Source organism: Phyllostomus discolor, chromosome 8 (genome assembly GCF_004126475.2).
Source record: "Phyllostomus discolor isolate MPI-MPIP mPhyDis1 chromosome 8, mPhyDis1.pri.v3, whole genome shotgun sequence".
NCBI lineage: Eukaryota > Metazoa > Chordata > Mammalia > Chiroptera > Phyllostomidae > Phyllostomus > Phyllostomus discolor.
In genome coordinates, this window is record NC_040910.2 from 48,847,154 (window position 1) to 48,872,209 (window position 25,056).

A 25,056-nucleotide genomic window follows, 5' to 3' on the forward strand; every position below is an offset into this window, starting at 1 on the left:
GACACAGGGCTATCAGCTCACTGAACTACAGACTCCTTTAATTGTTGGTCTCAGAGAAGCCCCCAGCTAGGTCCCATCAGGGTCCCTATTTTCAGTTAACGGAAACAAGACAGGATGGGGTAACAGGCATAGGGAGCGTGAACACCTATGGAGTTCACATCTGGGTGCTCTAGGCACATCACCCCACTTCTTCAAGCTCGTTTCCCCTTCTGTAACATAGGTCTGCTGTGGCCCAAGAGGAGATCCCCCACTCCTTCTCTGGCCCAGTCCCAAGTGGCGGTCAAAAAAGGCTCCAGAGCCAGTGGAATGCAGGGTGGGAGGCTTTATTTCACTTGGGGTAAGGAAGAGCCTGGACAGAGGGCAGCACACAGGGCAGGAGAGGTTGGCACTTGGACAGGGACTGGATGGGGGAAAAGCTGCCCCCAGGCCTTGGGAAGGAGAAACTGAGACAGACCCCTATAGAGACCTAACCCAGGGGGGTAGGGGTGGGGGTAGGAATTGGGTTTGGAGGAATGAGGGCCCCCTACTTACGGGCTGGATGGGGGCTTGGCCCTGCCTCACTTTCCTCCTATAGGGCCTTAGTCCCTCCTGTTCACTGGGCCACATGACCCTCAAACCTCACTGTCCCTGCCCCAGAGGAGGAGGCTAGGCCAGAGAGGGTAGTGGACAGGGAGCCTGGGAGAGTTAGGGAGCGTGTGGTGGGGTCCATGGTGCTTGAAGGGGTGGCGGCCACCTGGGCAGTCAGTTCCTGGCAGCGATGACCACAGAGAGAGCCACGCCCCCCAAGGCAACAGCAGTTGCCCCAAACAGCCACTTCCAAGGGATGGACTGTAGATAAAGGGGAGGGAGGAGGAAGCTGGAGGGCAGTCAAGACTGATATCTTAGGCCTCAGGTACCAATACAGCCCACACAGGCCTTCCAACAAGCCACTGCCCGACTGACCATGCCTTTCCTGCTTCCTGGTAAACTGCTACATGTACATCAAAACTCAAGCCAAATCTCCCCTATCTGGGATACATCCCCTTCCCCTCTGGAAGCACCATCACTCCCCACCCCACGCCCTACAGACTGTATTACACCTTCTGCTTTGGTCCAAGCCACACAGGGGTAGGGCCTGTGTCCCTAGCACGGTCCAACACAGCCCAGGTGATGAGGACATCAATGTTTGCAAAATGAAGACAGTCCCTTTACGTGGTCTGTCCTGCCCCTCCTGCAGCAGTCCCTACCCACTGGCCCCAGCTCACCCAGGCACCCTTGCCAGGACACTTGGCAGGCAGCCGGCTGGGGTTGCCCAGCATTTTCCGGTACAGGGCAGTCTCCGTGCTCCGCTGGGCTGCGTGCTTTTTCACTAGCTTCGAGAGCTCTGCGTGGATCGTCTGGGAGAGAGGGGTGGCAGATGGGCTAAGCATGCAGCAGTGGCAGCAACCACCATCGCTGGTGCTCTGCCTTTCTGGTGTCCTGGGTCACTCGGACTGGTGCCACAGGAATACAAGGGATTTGTCTGCCCCTCTCTGGCATCAGTAAAGAGGGGACTGCTGGCTCCATGCCTCTAGGGAGCCCATAGATGACGCAGAGCACAAGGTTCTGGGAGGAAAGCTGGGGACACTGGCACTGGCCAAGCTGGTGGCACCTTTAGCTTGAGACCCCTGGTTCAGAATAAGCCCAGCCCACTTATATATGGATCATAAGTGTCTCAGCAAGCTGGCTAGGGCCGTTCAGACACCTACCCTCTGCCACTGCTCAGGTAGACACACAACAGGGAGAACTACAGCAAGGACAAGAGACAGATGACAGGAGGGGCATCCCAGGGAGGCTGATAAGGCAAGTTCCCAGGGCACCCCCATCCTGCTCACCTTGTTGGAAGGTTCCAGCTTCAGGGCTGCCCTCAGGATGGGGATGGCCTCGCTGTACTCCCCTTGCTGGGCCAGCACCTATGGGAGAAAGTAAATGGCATCACTCTGGACCCACAACTAGGCCATGCTTTCTTTCATGAAACCCAGACCTGCCAGGCCAGCCTGTCAAGTCCCAAATCTACCCCCAGGAGTTCAGTCATCCCACTCTGCTCTCTTGAGCCCTCAAGACTCCATGATCACCCCACTGGATTCAATGTTGTCCGCCCAACCTTCTCCTTCCCTGAGTGTCTGTTTTGGCCTGTGAAGAGACCCAGTCTTCCATTCCTCCCTTACCCCTTGCCTGGATACTTCCAAAGCTCTGACCACAGTGAATGACTCAGAGCCAGCATATAACTCAAGCCACCCAATAAGATCCAGCCTGAAATATGCTGGTACCACTTGGAAGCTAGATGTTAAGCAGCAAGGATGTAAGCCTGGAGCTTTTGAGGGGCAAGAAAGAGCATCTTGGTCACTCCCAAGAGAGGAGCCTGCCTGAGAGAACCCACAGCAGACCAACACAGCATCCCCATAACATTGCTAATGGCTGGATCCAGCCCTGCCTCAACCCAGCACCCCCAGATTTGACAGAGTCACAAACTATCCTCCTTTTGCTTAAATCTTTTTGAGTGACTTTCTGTCACCTCCAACTAACATATCCAAATATGTGAGCTACACAAGCAAGGTTATAAACCCTTGAAAAATAGGAATGACATTGTCTTCCTCTCCACATTTCTATGCAGAACTCCACACATAGCAAGTGCTTAAAAAAAATGCTGGTTGGCCCTCGCTGGTGGTGGCTCAGTTGGCTGGAGCATCACCTGTAAACTGAAAGATCATGGATTCAATTCCCGGTCAGGGCACATGCCTAGGTTGCTGGTTCCACCAATCAGTGTTTCTCTCTAATCAATGCCTGTCTGCCTGTCTCTCTCTCTATCCCCCTCCCTCCCTTCCCCTCTCTAAAATCAATAAGCATGTCCTCAGGTGAGGATTTTTTTTTAAAAAATGCTGGCTGGGGGAGGCCATGCTCAGTTCTCTCACAAACCCACTAGGTGACCCAGTGCTTGCTTACACCTCAGTTTTCTCAGTTCAATGCTAAAAGGTGCTGAAAAATCCCCATTCTGCCCCATCCAGGGTTGCTATGAGTATCAAAAGATGGGAACAAATGCAATTAAGGTCAAGTCCATGCAGGCCAAACTCTCCCCTATGTTCCACCAGAACTTACTAAGCACCTACTGTGTGCCTGACCCTCTTTGCAAGGTTAGAGATTTAGTAGTGGGCGAGACAAACAAAAGCTACACCTCCTAGCAGGGGAGATGGACAAGAGGGTTGACAATTCCATCTGCTGACGGTGACATGGGAAACATGAAGACAGGGAAGGGAGTCAGGGTGGGGGTCAGCAGGGAGGGCTTCCCAAAGACGTGACATTACATCAAAGACCTGAATGAGGCAAGAGAAGAACACATGGGGGTACCTGGGGTATGAATGTCTTAGGCAGAGGGAATTGCCTCTGCAAAGGCAGGGGTAAGGAGGCTAAACAGGAAGGAAACAAGAGGTACAGTCGAAAATGACAGGAGGAAAAGGAAAATCAGATGGCTGGGCTCAAAGCCCCAAGGGCAGCAATGAGAACTCAATTTTGTTCTGAAGTAGATGGGAGCCATGGAGGATTGTATGCAATGAGCAGTCACCATTGGGCCACACAGCAGTGTGTGGGAGCCTAAGGCTTGGGGTTCACTTCTAGCCTCAGTTAGTGAATTGCTGAGATTCAAATCTCATACCTCTGCACCTGTCTGGGCCTTGGTTCCTCTACCTGTACCCCAGAGAGCTTGGCTGGCTGACGCCTATGGCCTTTTCAAATCCTGGGTTCAGAACCAGTCCCACTGGTCTAGGCTGGGGAAGCCAGCCTGCCACCTGTGCCTGTGGTCCGTGGCCCACCCACCCATGGCCCACCTTGCCCTTGCGAAAGAGCGCCTTGATGTTGTCAGGCTGGTGCTCAAGCACGAGGCTACAGGAGCGCAGCGCGGCCCGATAGTGGTCTAGCTTCAGCTGCGAGGCTGCCAGGTTGTTCAGACACTTCACCTTCAGCTGCAGGAGCTGCTCCTCCTCCTCGAATGTCATGTCCACTGTTGGGGGACAGTACTCAACTGTGGGGGCCACTACCACACTGCCAGCCCCACAACCACCTGCCTACTACATGACCCAGGCCAACGCCCAACCCCCACACCTGGTAGAAGAGGAGACTAGGGAGGGGTCAGTCTCCCCAGCTGTGAAACAGGCCGAGACTATATCATTCTTGGCACTGCCAGAGTCTACAAAACAGAGCCTAAGTGAAGCAGAAGCTTAACCACAGTGATACTGTGTACAGTCACCCAAGTCCTCACATCTACCTGTGTCCTAACATCCCACTGATCTGGGATCTACCACAGGGTTAGAGTGAGCCCTAGCCTAAAGGTTAGGGATGGATGAGCAATGATCCATATTCTGGAATATTTTACAACATTCTGAGTGTCAGACTCTCTGTGACTTGAGGTTGCTTGCACTAGCAGACACCTTTGCAGGCAAGGTGGGGGGATTTAACCAGGTAGTCACCTTTGGCGCTGGAAGTGATGGCCTTGATGGCGAGGTCATACGAGTTGGCTGCCAGCACAAAGTCAGCCCGCTGGTAGTGAGCATTACCACATTCCCGCTTCCTGTTGGCCAGTGCCACACGTTCCTGCCCTGTGAGCATCTCCAGGTCAGGCCCATCCACAGCTGTCTTCAGTGTCACCTCCAGGCACAGGGCCGCGTGAGGAGGGATATATGGGCTCCTGCTGGAGGGTGGGGCAGGGGGAGAACTCAGACCTGGCAACCATCGTGACGGCACCCCAGACACACTGGGCAAGCTTGGGAGGAGGCAGAAAAGGACTCAAGTCCTGGAGCTGGCCCTACTCAGTAAAACAGAAGGAAAAGTGACTCTTGCCACCCTTGAGTTATGTGATTTGGTGAGTCATATACCTACCTCCTCCCCACCCCAAAAGGGACCCCCCCGGCAGTGGCAGGTTCTCACCTGCCCTGGGGGCCATAGCAGTACTTGGAATCAGCAGTGACCATAGCCGTCTCCCCTACGTCCATGAGCGGGACACTGAGATCCAGGGCCTAGGTATGCAGAGGTATGAGGGTCAGGTGGATGGTGGATCCAGGTATAACCTGCCCCCACTAACCCAGCTCACTCAGCTATTACCACCTCACTTGTATCACTCCCTCCATTCCACCTCTGCCAGCCCACCCCACCCTGCACCAGACTGCCCAGACCCTAACCCACTCCCACCTGGATGACGTCACAATCACCCAGGGTGAACACCAGCTCCGGCTCCTCCTGCACTCGTGTGCCATTCTCCAGTGACATTTGCAGCTGCACAGTGACCACCTGGCCCTTGGTAGGGCGGCTTGAGCCAGGTGGGCCTGGGACCAACGTCTTCTTCCTCAACAGCCCATTCCCTGCCAGGGACCGGAGACGAGCAGCCCGTCACTCAGTGGTTCAGTCGGACACCTGCTCTCCAAGCCCCTTCCCCCACAAGCCCCACCAGCTTCACCCATCCCAGGAGTGGCCCAGCCCCAGGGCATAAGCTGAGCTTCAAAAAGCTACTCTGCCCATTATTGTCCAAGTGACCCCACACCTCTAGGCTTCAGTGCCCCTGTGCTCTGTAATATAACACTGGTCTGGAAAACAACATAAGTCTGAATGGATTCTGGTTTAAAGGTTAAGGACAGAGAGGTATCTATCCATATTCTGGAATATTCTACAAAGTTCCAAATTTGTGTGCTGCTTCCCAACTTGTACGTGCCCCTGCATCCAGCCTAAGAAGCACTGATCTAGTGGATTCTGGAGGACCCTGTGTCTTGAGGTTTCAGAGCACTCATGGTGGATATTTTGAGTGGGTCACACTCAAGCACTGCCTCTCATCAGGGGAACTCTGGGCAAATCACAGCCCCTCTCAAGGCCTGTTTCTTTGTCTGGAAGCCTGAACTATGACTTCAGAATGCAGCTGACTCTCAATATAAAAGGACAGAGCCAGCCTCCTGCTCAGAGGAGGAGTGGGGGAGATCGTAGTAGCAGCAGCGAAAAGCTCCCCAGACTCTAACATAGCCAAGGAGGCTGTGCTGTGTAACTTTGGGCAAGTACCCTCACCTATCTGAGCCTCAGTTTCCTCATCTGTAAAATGTGGGTATGGTAAGGTATGTCACAAGGTTGTCATGAGAATAAAGTAAGATGGTGCACAGGCCTGGAACAGAGCCAGTTGGCAGTCAATATTATCTGGTGTTGTTTTTAGAAGTAGCAATGTTTTTTGTGTTTTTTTAAAGATTTTACTTATTCATTTTTTAAAAGATTTTATTTATTTATTTTTAGAGAGGGAAAGGAGGGAGAGGGAGAGGGAGAGAGAGGGAGAGGGAGAGGGAGAGAGAGAGAGAGAGAGAGAGAGAGAGAGAGAGAGGGAGAGAGGGAGGGAGGGAGAGAGAGAGAGGAACATCAATGTGCGGTTGCTCGGGGTCATGGCCTGCAGCCCAGGCATGTACCCTGACTGGGAATTGAACCTGCGGCACTTTGGTTCGCAACCCACACTCAATCTACTGAGCAACGCCAGCCAGGGCTTTACTTATTCATTTTTAGAGAAGGGGAAAGAAAAGTATCAATGTGTGGTTACTTCTCATGCACCCCCTAGTGGGAACCTGACCGGCAACCCAGGCACGTGCCCTGACTGGGAATCAAACCCATGACCCTTTGGTTAGCAGCCCTCACTGTGACACCAGTCAGGGCAGAAGTAGCAATGTTTTTATCAGCAGTGTTGGTAACATTAGTAACAGTACTGTTTTGTCAATATTAGTATTATTTTATATTATTGTTTTGGTATCAGTATAAAAGATAGTAATAACAATGAGTTTTTACTATTATTTGTGTGGCACTAGCATTATTTAGCATATTATATAGATACCAGTACTAATAGCAATATAATTCTCTAGCTCCCAGAATTGCTATGATGGGGTCCATGGCAGGGACACGTGTAGATTCTCTGAGTCCTTTCTTGCAGGACTTCTCTGAGAAATCAGAATGCTAATGAATACTGTAAACCAGACAGGAATGAACAACAAATTGAGATGTTCCCCAGATCTATGAGGACACATTTTTCAGGAAACAGGTATTTGTCAAACAAATGCCAAGGAAAGAAGTAGCAGAGCCCTGACTAATGTGGTTCGGTGGGTTGGGCATTTGTCATGCAAACCAAAAGGTCACTGGTTCGATTCCTGGTCAGGTCATAAGCCTGGGTTTCAGGCCAGGTCCCCAGTTGGGGGCGTGCAAGAGGCAACCAATAAATGTTTCTCTCACATATCAATGTTTTTCTCCCTCTCTTTCTCCCTCCTTCCCCTCTCTCTAAAAATAAATTTAAAAATAAAATCTTAAAATATAGAAAAAGAAAAAGCAGCAGTGGAGGTTGGGAGCTGCTGGCGCCTAGAATGCTGGTTGTGTGGCCCTGGATGAGTGACTCAGCCTCTCTGAGCTGGGGTGTGTGTGTGTGTGTGTGTGTGTGTGTGAGAGAGAGAGACAGACAGACAGACAGGCAGACAATGAAAGGGGTTCATAGACATGAAATATGTCAGGCAGCTGACTATGTCTGGCAATTACCATGGTTACCACATATGCTACTTCCAACCTACTTCATGGCAGAGTTGGGGAAATCAGGGGAAGAGAAGGCTTGGGCCAAGGTCACTACTGAACTGTAGCTGTTTAGGCCCTTTGGGTAAACCCAAGCCACCCCTACACCTTACCCAGGATGTCCAGCCACTCTTCTGGGGCTGGAGCAGGCTCGGGCTCAGGCTCCATGGTGGCCAGAAACTCTCGGGCCAGGGCCCCAGGCTGTTCAGTCTCCTCCAGTGGGGGCTGCCCCATGTCCTCTAGCGGCTGCAGCTCACTCGGGTCCTCCTCCTCTTCCTCTTCACCCTCTGCATCTTCCATCCCATCCAGCACTTCAAAGTCCTCAAGAGGTGGGACCCCAACAGGCGGTGGGGTGGTGGGCTCAGGGCCCATGGCAGAGGGCTCAGCACAGGATGCCATGTTGCTGGGGGGACGGGAACTGGCCCTGGTGGAGGGAACAGATGGGGGTGAGATTTCCACCCAGCCCTTCATATCCTCCTGTGCATCCATTCTTCACACTGTGGATCACTTGCTATGTGACTCAGGGGCTCCAAGCCTCAGTTCCCTCATCTGTAGAGTGGGTAGAGCAACAACCCTGGCTTGACCAGAGGTTAAGGACCCAAGCATCAAGTCCTGGGCATCAGGCTCAAACACAGCTATTATTAGACCTAAATAATGTTTAATATTTATAAACACTCCAGGAAGCAGGACACATTCCCCCCCAATTTGCAGAAAAGGAAATTGACGCCCAAAGGAGCAAAGCCATTTGCCCAAGGTCACAGAGCAAGCCAACTGCAGGGTCAGGATTTGAACCTGGGACTTTATCTGATTAAATGCCCAGAGGAGATGCTGGGTGGTTTTTAGGTGGACAATCCCTGAGGTCTTGGGGAGACTATTTTTTGAGCCCAAGATAAGGAGAACTGAATCTTTACCAGGGCCCCCCATCTCCAGCTGCCCCTTCTCCTAAGAGGGGCCGTCTGCTAACTTAACCACCACCTAGAAAACCCAAACCTTTTCCTTCCATACTCTGAACCTAAACCACACCAAAGACCCTAGCCCAAACACTTTCTGGGAGCCCTTTCTCCTCTCCTCCCGCCTCCTGACTACCCTCCCAAAGTGGTCTTTATAGGAGTGGTGGAGATCCCCACCGCATCCTAGTCTTTTCCTTGAGCCATCAAAAACTGCCCCCCACCCCCAGGCCCCAAGCTTGGAGGTGGTACAGACTTATTTCTAAACCACAGCATCCCTCCCCAACGCTCACCTGCCTGCCCCTTCCGGACTCGGCCCCCTTTCCTGAGACCTTCCCAACCCCTACTCCACAATCCCCGGTGCCTGCATAAGCCGCCCTCCCCCAACCACTGCCCCCAGCCCACGCCAGTTGCCCCCAGAGCCGTCCTATCGCCCCGTAAACAACCCGATGTTCCCGGACTGTCCCCCTCCTGATCCCGTAACACCTTACGCCCTCCAAACGCCCCCCGCCCGTGCCTGGCCCTCCGTCAGCCCCTCACCAGGCCCCCAAAGCCTCACGCCTGTTTGACGCCACCAGGCTGAGTCCCCAACCTCCAGAACCCCTCAAGTGCCCCGGGCCCTGCACGTCTCCGCCAGCAGAGCTCCCTTAACTCCCCTTGGATCTCCTGGGCCCGCACCCCCGCAGCCCCCGCCTGGTCGCACCCCCTCCGGCACTCCGACCCCAAGCACACCCGGGCTCGCCTCCCCCGCGGCCCTTCGCCCCGCCCATAGGCTGCAGACCCCGCCGCGCCGACCCCCAGACCAGCCTAGGCCCGGGGAGCGCTCCTGGCCGATGCGGCCCTGCCGGCGCCCCGGGACACGTGCCTCCGGCTCCGGGACCCCCGCCTGGGGTCCTGCGCCCCCTTCCCGCCCCCAGCCGCGGCCGCCGCGCCTCGGGAACTAGGCTCGGGCACCAGGCCCCGCCCCTGCTGTGCCTATTGGCCGCCGCCACCGATACATCAATATCCATTGGCCTAACCGCACATCCGTCTCAGGCGCAGGCACCGCCCCCTTCCTGCTTGTATCCGCGGGGCGTTATTAAAGGGGCAGAAGCGGCCGCGCGACTAGGAGAGGGGGCGGAAGCAACGGGCTCTGGGCCAGTCCATTTGCCGGTCAGCGCTCCGGTCTGAGCTTCATCCTGTCCTTTTGCTAAATGGGGGTGAACACGTTAGTCCATGCACTCTAACCTTGGGGGCTTTGGGGAGGGTAACATTGAGTAGTATTTCCTTAAGGAGTTCTGGAAAACACACCCTGAAGTCGTGTAGACTCGACGTCTCGAAGGGGAGATGTGCCCAAGGGTACTCAACCCTCGCTCCCCTACGTGGTATAATCCCCGGAAGGTTGCCTGGTGCATACCGAAGTTGCTCAGTAAAGGTTAGGTGAGCTACTGAGTGAGCAGGGCTGCTGGGGGGGTGGGGGGCGGGGGTAGTTCCTCCTCCCTGCACCCTCTGCCAGATGGTGATAAGGTGCCTACTGCCACGGGAGAAGGTGGCTGCCTCGATTAGATGGGTTTTTATGAATCACAATTTAAAAGGGGGGGGGGGCACTTACTCCTCCCTCGCTCTATTCTCTTTCCTTCCCACCACTTACCCCCTTCCAGAATATCTTGTTCTTTTGCTTCTGACCCACCTCACTCATATCTGCTCCTTCCTGGAAGGAATTTTCCTTCTTTTTTGCCCCCACCTCCTTGAATGATGCCTAGTACCCATGGCAGTTCAACAAATGAGCAAATAATGAAATGAATGAGACACTGGCTTTGGAAGTAGCTAACACTGGAGGAGGTACTGGCTTTGGGCGGTAACTAACTTGTTAGATCAGAGCTTGTAGATCACTCCTACAGGAAACCCTCCCAGACGTCCCCAAGGCAAGGCCAAGTGCCCTGACTGGCCGTTCTCCTAGCATGCTGAACCTCCACTTCATAACTGACTTCTGTCTGTGCCATCACTTGGCCTTAACCTCTGCTTCATCCACTAGATGGGAAGACCCCCCAAAGTCTGGAAAGGACCTGTAGTTTCTTATTATTGTAACTCTGAAGCCTACACAGTGCATGACACAAAAGGTAGGGGGTGAGGGAACTTGGGGGAAAATCTTTGTGGAAGGAAGGAAGCAGACTGGCCAGCCAGAAGAGGTGGGAGGGCAGCAGGGATATGTGAGAAATTCCTGGAAAGAATATCAAATAAACACTGGGCCAGTCCCAGCCCTGTGAGTATACCTCTGAAATTCAGTGTCTTTATCTGTAAGGTGGAGTCACCCATCTAGCCCCACCTCTGTCACAGGGACTGGAGGAACTGTAGTAAATGATTCTAACACATAAACAACTAAAATAAACAAATATAAACTGATAACACTAAAATTATAACAATAATAATGGCTGACACTCAGGTATCATAAGTGTAGGCAAACATTCTACATGTATTTAACTCTCATATTAGCCTTATGAGACAAAGACTCTGATATTTGGAATCCACATCATTGGCTACATAGAGTTGCAATCATATCTTCCTGGTGAAACAAACTTGTGATTGTTGTAATGTGCCCCTTGTTATCTCTATGCTTCTTGCCTTAGAGTGGACTTTGTCTGATATTAAGTTGCATACCTGTTCTCTTGGTTCATGTTTTAAAGGTCCCATCCTTTTCTATCCCTTATCTTCCATCTTTCCGTACACTTATGTTGTACTCGTGTCTCTTGTAAGTTGCATAGAACCAGGTTTTGGTTTTTGATCCAGTCTGCCCATCTTTGCCTTTCAACTGGGGCATTGGGTCTCTTTACATTTAATGTAATTATGGATATATTTGGACTTAATCTGCCTTCTCACATGTTTCTTCCCTGTCGCACCTTTTTTCTGCGCCTTTTCTCTCTTGCCTTCTTTAGGACTGGATACATGCATTTTGGTAAGACTCTTATTATCATTCTATAAATAGGCACTATAAAATAAGGCACAGAGAAGTTAATTACCTTGTTCAAAGTAACAGTGATGAAAGGCACAATGGGCTAGGTCCCTTCCCTCATTGACCTTCTATTTCAGCCAGAGGTCTGGATACTGCACAAACAATATGTAGATAACTGTCTAATTTCAGCTGTGATGAGTGCTATGTAGGAAATAAAACTGGAAAAAGTGGCATAGAAAAGCTTCCAGTCCCAAGACTTATGCCTTTCCACCACCAATGTTCCCATCACTGGGCTGAGTGTTTCATTCACTTTCCACCCACTACCTCAAATGCACAAAGGAGGAAAATATTTTTGTTTCCACTCTACAGTACACAAAACATTTGGACCAGCCAAGTCCTTTCTGACCTGGTGTACAACCCCACCCCCTTCTAGGACCCTTATAAATATTTCCGGGCTTTTAACAGCCCCAAGAGACTCATTGAAAAGCTTGACTTATCCAGCCTGGGTCTCTTCTGCAGTAGCCTGCAGACAGAGTCATGGTTCCACTTTTCCCAGCAGCCCCCACCCCCACCACCCTACGTGGACTCTTCTCAACACTGGCTGCTGTCTGGCTCACTGAGGTCCACAATTCTTACAAAAATAAAGTCTATACTATGTGCTTTCCTACCATGCTGGCTTTTCTCCTGTGATTCCTTCAGCCCTGAATGAATGTCAGCACCTAGGAAACTCCCAATCCTACCTCAAAATCCCATCCAGATACGCTTGCTTCCCTATAGTCAAAATATACCCCACTTTTCAGATTTCCCCAGCCTTGGGCCTCTCATCCCTGTAGCCCAGGACTGTGGCATGCAGGGCTGGGAATGTCAGTGTCAGACTCTGTCTCCCTTTGTCCTCCAAGGGCTAAGCAGGGACGGAGTAGTCTCTGGATCCTCAGAATATGGGCCACATCAAGAGGGGGTGACTAGTTTACTAAACAATTTTTTGAACTGCTTGTTGAACTAAATACATAAGAATCCTAGTCCTCATTAACTTTTCAGTGAATAAAAGCAGCAGAGTGCGGAGGTAATAATAAAATTTAGTGGCGGCTGGCAATGGGTCGAGCTTTGTTATAAGGAATTTAATGTGCATATTTTCATAAGATTAAGCCAGTTGCCCAAGGCCATCCAACTAGGATGTGACAGAATTGGAAATTAGAACTCAGATATGTCCAATTCCAGGATCCTTAAAGAGTCTTCTGTGTGCCCAAGGATATGTATCTCCCAAACTTTCAACAATCTCCCAAGCTTTCAACAGCAGGTGCTGTGATTACCCAGGCTCACAGTTAACAAACTAAGACCCAGAAAAATTATACATGTAACATACACATATTATAAGACCTCAACTAATGATAATGAATTGCTAGCATTTATTGAGCAATTACTATTTGCCCCATTTTGCTCATGATTGTCAGTACGCACACGGGGGACAGATACAGAAGTATATATGTGTGTATGCATGGGTTATTAGATGTACAAATCTAACTCTGACAGTTGAGAGGGTCTCTAAGCAGTGAGTACACCCAGCACTCAGAGGTTGGTTTCTAAATACCATTCTCCAAGAAAAGGAACCAGAATCCTTGGAGAAATGGCTGATTCCAAGGATGTTCTAAAGCAAACAAGGAGCCCTGCTGGTGTGGCTCATTGGATTGAGTGCCAGCCTTCAAACTGCAGTCGCTGGTTAGATTCCCAGTCAGGGCACATGGTTGCAGGCCAGGTCCCCAGTAGGGGGTGTGCAAGAGGCAACCACACATTGATGTTTCTTTACCTTTGTTTCTCCCTCCCTTCCCCTCTCTCTAAAAATAAAGAAATAAAATCTTCTTTTAAATAAAATAAAATTATCTTAAACTTTTTAAAATAATAAAGCAAACAAGGGAAAAGTAAGGAAGTACTCTGAGAAAGATGGAGACATATTGACAGGCCATAGGTGCTAACTGAAACGGGCAGCAAAAGCAAAATAAATAATATAGTATTTAATTATAACACACAGTATAAAAATACTCATTTGTTCATGGTGATATAAACATGTGACTAAATGCATAATTGGAGAATGGACAACTCTTGTTTACAATAGAATTCCAGTTAATAAACAGAAAATCACCATTACACAAATATAGTAATAATTGTTACCGGCAAGAGCCGTGGATGGATGCTCAAACTAGTGGGCAATGTTTTTGTAAATGTTTAAAAAGGCCCTGAACTAGCCGCTCAGTTGGTTAGAGAATCATCCCAATACCTAAGCTTGTGGGTTTGATATCCAGCCAGGACACACACAAAAATCAACTGACTCCATAAATAAGTCAAACAACCAATCGATAGCTCTCTCTCTCAAATCAATAAAAAAGTAAAATAAAATGTTTTTTTAAAAAACCTAGGATATTTGCATTCTCTTAATTTTCTCCCCATAGGATACTTATTAATTGCAAAGGTGGAAATAATAACTTGATAGTTGAGATACTGGTAAGATACTGCAGTAAGTCCGCCAAAATCGCGCGCCTCCTGATACGATGCATTGAGGACACAATATCGTTCTGAGATTCCTGTCCAAACTCCTCGACTTTTGTCAAATCCTGAGGAAACTGCATAAACCCATATTGATGGGTGTTCTACAAAACCAGTGGTCTTCCAAAACATTAAGGTCATGAGAGTTTAGGAAAGACTGATGAACTGCCACAGAACGGAGAAGTCTAAGGAGAGGTGACTAAATGGGACCGTGGACTAGGAAAAAGGTCAGCAAACACACCACTAATAAAATGAAATGCCTTCCACTCTACCTTTGAACTCGGGCTTTGAAAAGTACGCAGACGCGATAGGGACTACTTGATTGGCTATACGTTGTGACGTGAGGCTGAACAACAACTCATGTAAGTCCCACCTTTTCCTGCCGCGCCTCCACGCAGGCAAGTCGGTCCCGGACAAGTCACCGCCTCCGGAGATCACACGCATTGTGCGTGGTGACGTCACAGCGGCGCGGGCGCCATCCCGGAAGCGCGAGCAAGGCCGCCAGATGTGCAGGTGCCGCTGCCACCGACGCTGGGCCAAGTTCTGGGTGGGGTTGGGGCCGCCGGTACCGCTGGGGAGCCAGGCCAGGTCGGGTGCGGCCTCTAGACTGTCGCGGGGTGGGGTGTGCCACTGGCCACGTCTGCACACCCCTCCTATACACAGACCTCAGTTTCCCCGTCTGTTAAGTGGATCCGGGTCCGGGTTGCGGGAGTTGGGGCCGCCTGTGTTCAGGTCTGCAGTGTCACCCCGATCTGGGCGTTGACTGCCTGGGCCTCAGTTTCCCCGACTTGCTGGGGTGGGGTGCGAGGGGATATGCGAACCCCGTTCTCACTACGGGGTTTTGCTAAGCTTGGGCCGCCAAATTAAATTCTGTTAAAAGACCTGGGTGAAATCGCAGCGCCTCTACGGCTCTCCGTTTGACCTTGGGCGACCGATCCCACCCCTGTGAGCTTTAGTTGCTCTAGGAGACGAATGATAGTGTCTGCCTTGTAGGGGTAATTGAGGATTAAATTTGCTCATATTCTTGGGAGCACCATGGAGGCCCTCGTCAAATATGCTGATTCTCACGCCCCCTCTTGGGACTTCTTTACACTACCCTTGGAGAAAGAGCCCGCTCCGAGTTCAGCTTCTTATCTTTGGTTTCAGTCCCCAAAGACAGCACTGTGAGATTCTGATTCTTTATTATTACCATTTTCTGGATGAGAAAACTGATCCAGGGAGGTGAGGTGATTTTCCTTAGGTCACACAGCCTCCCTCTCTGCGTGTTTCCCTCATAAATGTATTTGGAGCAGGGCCCAGAGCCCTTGTTGTGTCATTTCCACCCTTCTGTGGTTCAGACTAGTTGTTAGTCAGGGAAGCCTTCCTGAGAGAGGCAGCTGGGGGTTGAGGGTGTGCCTTGAATCTCTCACATCTGGAAGCCAGAGACAGGAAACAGCCCTACTTTGAAGCAGAACCATTTCCTGCAGGTCCAAATCCTGTGCTTGCCAGTCTTTAGTGGTGGGCTTCCCACCACATGGTTCTGCCCTTTGAGCCCAAGTATACATGATCATGCTTTTATTGAAATGTGGAGCCTGTGGGTGCCCATACCTGGCACATAATGGGAGTTCAATAAAAAGTGATTATTGGCAGAGGGGCAGGATTTCACTGGGTGGTATAGTAGCTTATTTCCAAAAGGCAGGTAAGGGTTGCGAACTGCTAGCCAGATTCAGAGCAGAAATACTCTTGGTCTCCATGGTGTTTGTGGGGAAAAGGTATTAGTTACTAGCATTTGTAAATGAGGCAGTTTCACAGAAAAAAAAGTCCCTATTCCTGCTTTTTTTTTGTTCCTGGGAAAAAATCAGAAGTCTGGCAGGAAGCAACTGCAGTAAGAAACTGCTTGTATTGTCATGGGTAGATACTGAACATCTGTACAGATTCACACCTTTGTAGATTCAGCAGACCATGGACATTTGAGTAGTGACTCAGGTTCACTGGCTGTGTAACAGTGGCCCAGTGCCTCAGTCTCTCTGAGCTTCAGCTTTCTCACATATAAATAAGGGTTATAGTTCCCACGTATAAAGTGCATACCTTGTTTACCATAAAGTTGGTGCTCAGTAAAAAGGAGGGTGGAGGGAGTAGGCTTTAAAAGCCCTTCCTGATCCTGGGTGTGAATCTTTACCAATAACAAGTGTGTCTTTCTGTTGGCCATTAAATGTGTACACCCTAGAAACAAGCTATGTCATGATTCTAGGTTTTTCCTGAAGGCCCCCACCAGGAGGATCAGTGCTGAAGCTATGGCCTTTTTTTTTTTTAAGATTTTATTTATTTTTTAGAGAGAGGAGAAGGGAGGAAGAGAGGAACATCGATGTGCAAGAGAAACATCAATAGGTTGCCTCTCACACACCCCCATTTGGGGACCTGGCCCACAACCCAGGCATGTGCCCTGATCACAATTGAACCTGCAACCTTTTGGTTCATAGGCCAGTGCTCAGTTCACTGAGCCACACCAACCAGGGCTCTGGCCGCCTTTGCCCTGTCCTGATCCTGTCATGGTGTCAGGACTACTTGCAGCCCCACAAATTGGGATGATTATCTGTGTGCCAGGGAAGCTGAGGGCCATGGAGCCATCTGGATTGCTGAGGCCCACAGCCTGGGTGCAAGTGCCTGAAACTCATGGCTTTAATTTGCTGTTAAAAGTCTAGTGTCAGAGCAGAGTTTGAATCGTCTGTTTGCCTCTGCCACATGAAGTTCTGGTGATCCCTTGCTGTGAACCAGGTTCTGGGCTGGGCTCTAGAGACAGCAGCAAGTGAGAGAGACATACTTTGACTCTCTTAGAGCTGATATTGCTGTGGGAAGACAGGCAAATGGGTCTACTGATAACTAAGCTGAGCTAATGAAGCAATGAAAACAAAACGAAGTGATGAAAGTGACCAGAGTAGGGAGAGTCACCAAGGACTTCCTGGGAGCGAAGTCCCTGGAGGTGGTAATGATTTGAGGGGGCAGCTTTGCGTGTTGTGCTAGTGGGGACAGCAAGTGCAAAGGCCCTGAAGTGGGGTTGGGCAAAGGTAGGTGTGGGAGTGTGTGAGAAGTGGGCAGACCTGTCCAAGTAGAAGGTGCCACTGGCTTTGGGCACATCGAGAGTGAGTGCTGGATAGGAGATGGGATTCTGATGTGCAAGTTATAAATGTAATTTGGAGTTCTTGAAAAACCCCAAATTCCCAAATGACAACTGAGGCTCAGGTGGCATGACCAACTCAGAGTTAAGCAGCCTGTGGTGTTTCCAGGCCCTTTTCCCTGTGCCATCTGTCCCAGTGCCTGGTACAGACTGAAGACTTTCTTCCTCCCTATTTCAGGCAGCGGAGGAGGAGGAAGAGATGGACCCCCCGGACTCGGCCTCAAGGGTCTTCTGCAGCCGCATCCTGAGCATGGTGAATGTGGATGACGTCAATGCCATCATCCTGGCCCAGAAGAACATGTGAGTGGTGGCCAAGGGCCCTGGGCCCAGGCGTGGGAAGGAATCCACTTTGCCGGCCAGCATTCTTTCCTTGCCCGCCCCTACCCCGGCCCCACACTGGTGATAAAATGAAGGAAATGAGCAAATCTGCTGGCTGGCTCCAAAGGAAATTTTTTCATGGCCTGGAGGTGACACCTTGGCACAGGAAACAGGGCTTTGGGGTGGTTTCACAGCTGCGGATGGCTTGGCAGGGTCCACAACAGCTCCTGTCCCAAATCCTGGAGTGGGGAGAGTTGGGAGGATAGGAAGGGGCTGCTGGGGGATATAAGGGAGCCAGTGCGCTGACTTCCTTTTGGGAGCCTGGTTTCTCAGAGCCCAGGCTGTCTGCAGAGCACGTGGGGTCTCTTCAAGGGGGTGTGAGTGCCCCTTTGCCCTCGTTGGGCCTTGGCACCATGGTCACAGTGGCCTCATGCTAATTTGGGCCTGTCTTGTAGGGAAGAAGGCAATCTTGGGGTGGAAACATGGGCTTCATCTTTGTGTCTTTAGGCCAAAGGTTCTTTCTTCCATTTATGACACAGCATGGACCTAATACCCTTACCTTCTGTGATATCCTGTGACAGAGTTGCCAGTTATGTCTGGGTACCAGCAATACCTATCTTTTTCCTAGTTCTTTAGGACAGATTCAGACCTGGCCCTAGGGAATCCTAGCATGAGGGAAGACAAAACCAGACACAAACCTTCTTGGTGTCATGGTGTCAGGGCTGTCAAAGAAACAACCTGGGGCTAGGGGAGTCAAAGAGTCTGCTTGAAAGAGGGTGAAGTCTACATAGGAAGGGCACACTTGAGTAGGGTTTTTGAAGGTTGAATAGTAGTTTGCTGGGTGGCTCAATCATCAAGTAGAGCTTTGTAGGACAAGGGAACAACAGATGCAAACCTCATGGAGTAAGAAGGTGGCTTAGCATGCATGCTCAGTTAACAGAGCTTTGGAGGCTGAACAGAGGTGTTGGCCCTCACTCTGCCACAGGCTGGACCGCTTTGAGAAGACCAATGAGATGCTGGCAAACTTCAACAACCTGTCAAGTGCCCGCCTGCAGCAAATGAGTGAGCGCTTTCTGCACCACACGAGGACCCTGGTGGAAATGAAGCGGGACCTGGACAGCATCTTCCGCAGGATCAGGTGGGTGCTTTGCCCTGTTGGCCTCTGCCTCCAGCTCCGAGCCTTGGGTCCTCCCCTTTTTAATAGGGCCACCCGCTCCACATAACAGAGTGACAGGGAGATCCAGCTTGCTTGTTTTATAAGGCTTCATCACGTAGTTAGCATCCAAAAAGATCTGAACTCTGGGATCCTGAAGTTTCTGAATTTGACCTTTATCTTTTGAAAAGTGCAGCGTAGCACCAGACACATGATGCAGAAAAGGCAGGCAAAGAGCTGACAGTGAAAGGCCAGCCTCCTGTCCCCCTAGCCCCCTATCCAGGTCTTCTCTCAAGAGGAAAATCAGATTGCTGGGTTTAGAGTGCCGGCAGCCAGCACTTCCCACCTCCCCTGACCTGCTTAGTGGGCCTCATCCCAGCCTCCACATAGACACTCTCACTGAGGGTGCCCACACCGAGGGTGGGGAGTTCCATAGGGCCCTCCCACCCAGGAGAACTGTGTGACCAGCAGTGAGAGGGAGGTCCCCACCACCCACCCACCCACCCAGAGCTGACAGTAAGGGTTGTTAGTCTGCACAGAGCCCAGTCTGTCTGCTCAAGGGGTTCAGCCTGTGTGCCTTCCCTTCCCCCGCAGGACACTGAAGGGGAAGCTGGCCAGGCAACACCCAGAGGCCTTCAGCCGTAAGTGTCACCCAGGGCTCCTGTGCCCCATGTCTGGTCTCTGCAACACTTGGATGACAGCATTGTCAGTCCAGGGCTGGCTCTTCAAAGGTTACCTCAGGGGTTGGTGGGCAGCAGGTCCAGAGAGACCTGGGGCAGAGGGCAGGGGTGGCGGTGCTAGCCTGGCTTTCTTGGCAGCCTGCAGAGCCAGTGCAGGGAGTAGGGTCCCCTCCCTGGGGGGAGGCGACATGGGGAAACATGGATAAGAAAAATGACAATCCTTGTCCCAGTGAGTGTCATGTACCCCTACAATCAGGCTCTTACCCAAAACCACTTTCAAGGTGGGGGCTGTGAGTATCCTCATTTCACACAGCAAAACTGAGGCCCAGAGGGGCACCAACTTGTCAGAGGAAGCACAGCGTTCCCTTACACTGAGCCTCAGTTTACCCCATGTGCTGAATGGGCCAACAGCTCCCCCGCCCTTTGCTGCTGACAACTACAGGTATGAGGCAATGCTGTTGTCATCAGCCCCAGTTTATCAAGCAGGGAGGTGAGGCAAGGGCAGGTGAGGGGCCTGGCTCAGGTGACATAGTCAAGGGCAGAGCTAAGCTCAGGCTCACCCACATCAACGTGATCCAGAGAACCATAGTCCTTATGTCACCTCACCTTGAAGGGAGGCCTCTCACCTGCCTGGGCCTCATCTCCATCTTCTGTAAAATGGATGAAGTCGAGTCCCATGGAGGCAGGGTGAGAAGGTCACTGCCAGGGCATCACAGGCCCAGTTAATCCCTTATCACGGCCACTAAGCCTACTCCTGCCTGGGCCTCCTTTCCCCAGACATCCCAGAAGCATCCCTCCTGGAGGACGACGATGAAGACCCTATCCCGCCCAGCACCACAACCACCATCGCCACCTCGGAACAGAGCACAGGCTCCTGTGACACCAGCCCAGACACCATCTCGCCCTCCTTCAGCCCTGGCTTTGAGGACCTGTCCCACGTCCAGCCCGATTCCCCTGCCATCAATGGCCACAGCCAGATGGATGACAAGGAGATGCGGGGTGAATAACCCTGCTCTCAGGAGCTCAAAGGGGTCACAGGGCTCTCCGGGTGTCTGAGGTGGTAGCGGGTAACCCTGCCCTCCCAACGGTCAGCTTTGCTATCTTATTCTGTCATCCAGGGCACCCTGGGAGACAAGGCTCCCTCCCAGGGGTGTGGAATTCCTGAGGGTCTGTCATTCACACTCCTTCCTCACTGAGAGCATCTCTCTCCTTCAGACCCTCTTCCAGGCCAGGGGATAAGCAGTCATTTGGAGTCGTTGAGCTGGGCACAAGGAAGCTTTTCCAGAGCCAGGTCTGAGGTCTGCTCTGAACAACACTTAAAGGTTCCCAAAGACGAAAGCCAGATATCCCCTGTCTCAGCACCCCAGTCAGGACCTCTTTGAGGTAGGCAAGCACTATCATGTCTGAGTTCACCACACCCCATTCCTGCACATACAATTCTGGTCTCCCTGTCTCTTCCTCCAATGAAAGTATTAAGTACTTTCTCAAATCAGTATCTCAAGGCTTCCGAAACAATTGTAGAAAGCTCACAAAAGAACCTGTTCCTCAGTCCACTCAATCCCAAGCGTGATAAGGCCCACATCTGTCTGACTAGAGGGGTGGACTCAGGACCCTGTAGGCCTCACCCAGGGCCTCCATGAAGCAAGCCGAGCCACCTTGGAAAATAGAAACTAACGGAATATTTTTGTATCTGATGTTTACAGATGCTGTTGGGGAGTTATCAATAAAAAGACTCCATTACTAAAAAGAGAAGGGTGTACCTAGTAGTGGCTTTCTCCCATGGTTGGGTCCATCAGCTCAGAAAGGGGAGAAGTGCTGGGTGTAGGAGGGACAGGATGGGGTACACGCTACCAGGCACCACTGAGCTAGAAAGATGTGGCTGCCCTTGGTGGGAGTCTCAGGTGGAGATAGCCATAATAACCCAAGTTCCTATCACTGTTGCTCACAACACTGTTCCCTTACCTCAGTGATTTTTCAACCTTTTTCATTTCATGGCTCACATAAACTAATTACTAAAATTGTGCAACACATCAGAAAATACATATTTTTTTTTGCCTGACCAAAAAAAAAAAGATGCAATTTTGATTCATTCACACTGGACAGCTATTGTGTTGGCTGTTATTTTTTTTTTATTTGACAATCTAAGGGGAACGAGGCCATTGCCCCTGACTAAATAGGTATTGCATGTTTTAAAAATTCTTGTGGCACCAGTCGAAATCGACGCCTTACCTCCTTGAATAACTCCTCCAGATCTCAGTTACAGGGCTCTGAGCTGGGTCCGCCTCCCCACTAGAAACTCACGAGTCCCTTCATCTTTGAAGCACTTAGAAATTGTGTTATTAAAGGCATCTTCCCAGACCTCAGAGTGTCTGCTTTTGCCTGGTCCGTAGGAGTAACGGTAAGAGTTCAAGGAAATAAAGAGGTACGCTGCCAAACCTACAAGTAACTTTTCGATTCTCGCCTCTTTCATGCGCCTGCTACTTTTAGCCTTCCACGAGTCTCCTGATCCCACCCCATTTTCTTGAGTAAATGCATCGGCCCCACCTGCTCTCCCAGCTTCCCCGCGCGCCGCCCCAAATCTGTGCACAGCCACTAGAAAGTTTAGAATAACTGACTCTGGATGTTAGGTGCCTAGATGGCTCCCGGGGGTCCCGTGCCTCCTCCTACTTTTTCTACTACACCCCCGCTTCCTGAACCCGTAGACCCTCTGTTTAATGCTTTTGATTTAGCACAAAAGAGCCTGATCTACCCAGTAAGTACTCGAGCGCCCACAAGGTGCGGTCTTCAGCCGACTCAGAGACAGCGGGTGGAAATACACAGTAAGGTGTGGCAATCTTCGCACTGGAACTGAGGCGGAAGCTCACAGTCGGACGCAGGTAGGAGACGCTCGCCCAAAGACGGGGCGGCTTCGTTTGCCAGCACGCAGCATGGCGGCGGGGCGGGGCACTACGCGCGTCGCGAATTGTGACGTATGCGTGCAGCGTGCTCGGTGCGCAGGCGCTCTCGGAGGCGATTTGGCGGTTTCCGGTTGTGCCGCCCTCTTTCTTCTCAACGAGGCGGCCGAGTGCGTTGGTTGTGGCGTTCGTGCGGGTTCGCTTTGGGCCTGGGTCAAGCGGGAGGCAGCGGGGAACTCGGGGGCCTGGGCAGCGGAGGGGGCAGCTCAAGTCGGTTTGTGTGGGCCAGGCTCCGCGGGTCAGCTAAGCAGGGCATATTGGGCCTGAATTCTAGGCCCCGACTGGGCCCCGGGAGACGAACCTGATTTGGAAAGAGAACGTCATGCCCGCGCCACCGGCCCAAGCTATCTGACGGGGTCTCGGGACGGAGATGGGTCTCCTGGGCAGATCTGAGTTAATGGGGTGGGATATTAAGCATGTAAACGTTTTTCCTTGCCAAACACTGCCAATTCCTTTTAAAGTATTAAACCCTTCCCACTTCCCGAGCTGGGTCTCAACCTGCCCCCTTTTCTACATCTGTAAGTAGAGGCTGGTAGTGTTCATCTTGTAGGCTTTTTTTTTTAAAGTGAAAAAAATGGTCTGTGTAAATAAGTATGTGGCGCGTGGTTGCCAGATAATTATAGTTTGGAACAAAGGCAAGAGGTGTGGTCTGAGAACTTTGGGGGTAACTGAGAAGGAAGCTAAAGTGAGTATGAGCTTAGAGTTGGGGAGGAGAGGGACTAGGGTGGCTACAAAGATGGGATTCCCACCCAAGCTTAAGGAAGGGTATTTTGTGGATCACAGGTGTCCAGGGGCTGGAGGAGGGGAGAGAGGTGGATGGATTGATGGAACCTCGAGATAACACTTGGGGGAAATGTCAAGATGGTATCCAGGACATACGCTTCTCATTGCATTTGCAGACTTGGAGGGATGGAAGCAAACAGACACTGGGGTGGGCCTGCACTTGGGATCACCATGGACAGGACTGGCAGTCAGGGCCCAGTTTCAAGATGCTCAGTCCCGCAGTACTCACTACTTTGTCCTAGCCTCCCCAGCAGACACAGAGATGCAGATCTTTGTCAAGACCCTGACTGGCAAGACCATCACCCTTGAGGTTGAGCCCAGTGACACCATTGAGAATGTCAAAGCTAAAATTCAAGACAAGGAGGGTAAGTTGGGCCAGGTCTGGGTGCTGAGGCCTTGCCAATGCTTCTGCATAATCTCAGGAAGGCATCTTGTCATTTCTATCTGGGTTTCCCTTTTGAGAGGTTAGGGTTTTTCTTTTTTTTTTCTTTTTTTTTTTTTAATTTATTTACTTTTAGTGGGAGGGAGAAGGAGAGAAACATCTACATGTAGTTGCCTCTCACACACCCCTAATTGGGGATTGGACCAGCTGGCACTCCATCCAGGACAGAGGATTAATGACAGAGAAGTCTTGTGGGGGAGGGAGAGCTGCCAGCAAGGCTTGCCAGAGCCTCAGTAACTGAGTTTGTCTTGATCCATAGGCATCCCACCTGACCAGCAGCGACTGATTTTTGCGGGCAAACAGCTGGAGGATGGCCGCACTCTCTCAGACTACAACATTCAGAAAGGTACGGGGTGTGTCTTTGCTGGACAGGGCCCCATGAACGGGCCCCCTACCTGTTTGGAAGCCAGGGACACCACTGTTGGCATTTATTGGCCAAACTCCCTGGGGATTGGTGTGGCCATCTCCCTACACCAGTCTGGGTCTGACGAGTACCCGTCAGACCTGAGAAGCTCTGGTCTACAGGTCACGAAAGGCTCTGCCCTGTATCTGTGGACCAAGATTGGGCACTGACAGCCTCACTGGCACCAGGAGTGGGGTAGTCCTTAAGGCCAGGATCACAGGAAGTTGGGGAGACTTGAGCAAGATACTGTTTTCATCCCTGGAATCCATCTCATGATTGGTACCTATGTTTCCAAATGGCAGTGGTTTCCCACATTCTTGCTTGCCTTCATTTGTTTTTAACGTGGCAACTACTATAAAGGAAATCAGTGTCACTCTTGGCAGTGTCAAGCTTTATGCTGCCTAGCAAAAATAAAGTGTCACCCTCACACCACTTAGAAATCACCTTACCTGTTGGGAAGCCAGCTGGACACCACTGTTGGCATTTATTAGCCTCAAAACTCCCCAAGGGCTGGTGTGGGCATCTCCCAAAGGAACCTGACATGTACCTGTTAGACCTGAGCACCTCTGGACTATAGGGCACCAGAAGGCTCTACCTTGTACCTGTGGACCAAGTTCTGGGCCCAAGCTGAGTCACTCTGTCTCCCCAATCCTCATTTCTTATAGAGTCCACCCTGCACTTGGTGCTTCGTCTGCGTGGTGGCATCATCGAGCCCTCCCTCCGCCAGCTCGCCCAGAAGTACAACTGTGACAAAATGATCTGCCGCAAGTATGCAGACTTGGGGTTGGGAACGGCTGGCCCTGGTGGAGAGTGGTTGGGTACCCTGACCAGTCTCTCCTCCCCCCTGTGCAGGTGTTATGCCCGCCTGCACCCCCGTGCTGTCAACTGCCGCAAGAAGAAGTGTGGTCACACCAACAACCTGCGCCCCAAGAAGAAGGTTAAATAAGGCCCCTCCATCACCTCCTCTGGCCTATAGGGCAGTCTTCTGCCTAATCCCTGTGACCCTGGGGCCTCAATAAAGTTTCCCTTTCATTGACTGGAGCAGTAACTGGTGTCCATGTGGCTGGTCTGTCCAGTGGGGAAGGTTTGCAAGGAGTGGGCATCTCCTTTAGGGACTGGACTCCATGTCACTTGATTCTGCAGGGCCCTTGGCAGTCCTGTCCTTTTGGGTTTCATC

The 25,056-nt window shown here is 51.2% G+C and overlaps 3 protein-coding genes and 2 long non-coding RNA genes across 10 annotated transcripts; 2 read left to right on the plus strand and 3 right to left on the minus strand.

Annotated features, from left to right (window-relative positions):
- Window positions 1–307: 307 nt before the first annotated feature.
- FKBP8 (FKBP prolyl isomerase 8) lies at window positions 308–9,494 on the minus strand. Of its 5 annotated transcripts, none has more exons than XM_028519513.1 (9): window positions 9,391–9,494; window positions 7,692–8,002; window positions 5,197–5,366; window positions 4,936–5,024; window positions 4,479–4,699; window positions 3,840–4,012; window positions 1,854–1,931; window positions 1,245–1,376; window positions 308–828 (listed from the first exon to the last, which is right to left on the minus strand). In XM_028519513.1, exons 2-9 carry the CDS (start codon window positions 7,975–7,977, stop codon window positions 742–744), a joined length of 1,236 nt encoding a protein of 411 aa, XP_028375314.1. In that variant the 5' UTR covers window positions 7,978–8,002; window positions 9,391–9,494; the 3' UTR covers window positions 308–741. The 5 variants fall into 5 exon arrangements, with proteins under 5 accessions (XP_028375314.1, XP_028375315.1, XP_028375312.1 ...); XM_028519514.2 differs by having other exon boundaries at window positions 9,307–9,446; XM_028519511.1 differs by lacking the exon at window positions 9,391–9,494 and adding an exon at window positions 9,258–9,388.
- A 3,214-nt stretch (window positions 9,495–12,708) lies between these two features.
- LOC118502023 lies at window positions 12,709–24,076 on the minus strand. The gene is made up of 3 exons (XR_004904701.1): window positions 23,966–24,076; window positions 18,104–18,113; window positions 12,709–12,719 (listed from the first exon to the last, which is right to left on the minus strand). It is a non-coding gene; the product is annotated as an uncharacterized LOC118502023 (long non-coding RNA).
- On the plus strand, window positions 14,401–21,049 carry KXD1 (KxDL motif containing 1). Of its 2 annotated transcripts, none has more exons than XM_028519790.1 (5): window positions 14,401–14,505; window positions 17,325–17,446; window positions 18,450–18,602; window positions 19,212–19,258; window positions 20,075–21,049. In XM_028519790.1, exons 2-5 carry the CDS (start codon window positions 17,346–17,348, stop codon window positions 20,302–20,304), a joined length of 531 nt encoding a protein of 176 aa, XP_028375591.1. In that variant the 5' UTR covers window positions 14,401–14,505; window positions 17,325–17,345; the 3' UTR covers window positions 20,305–21,049. The 2 variants fall into 2 exon arrangements, with proteins under 2 accessions (XP_028375591.1, XP_035888493.1); XM_036032600.1 differs by lacking the exon at window positions 14,401–14,505 and adding an exon at window positions 14,509–14,580 and having other exon boundaries at window positions 20,075–21,046.
- On the plus strand, window positions 22,257–24,927 carry UBA52 (ubiquitin A-52 residue ribosomal protein fusion product 1). Its single transcript, XM_028519792.2, has 5 exons — window positions 22,257–22,387; window positions 23,277–23,399; window positions 23,736–23,822; window positions 24,545–24,647; window positions 24,732–24,927. The coding sequence occupies exons 2-5, from the start codon at window positions 23,297–23,299 to the stop codon at window positions 24,823–24,825; spliced, it is 387 nt and encodes a 128-aa protein (XP_028375593.1). The 5' UTR covers window positions 22,257–22,387; window positions 23,277–23,296; the 3' UTR covers window positions 24,826–24,927.
- Window positions 24,219–24,397, minus strand: LOC118502024. Its single transcript, XR_004904702.1, has 2 exons — window positions 24,302–24,397; window positions 24,219–24,252 (listed from the first exon to the last, which is right to left on the minus strand). It is a non-coding gene; the product is annotated as an uncharacterized LOC118502024 (long non-coding RNA).
- Window positions 24,928–25,056: the final 129 nt, after the last annotated feature.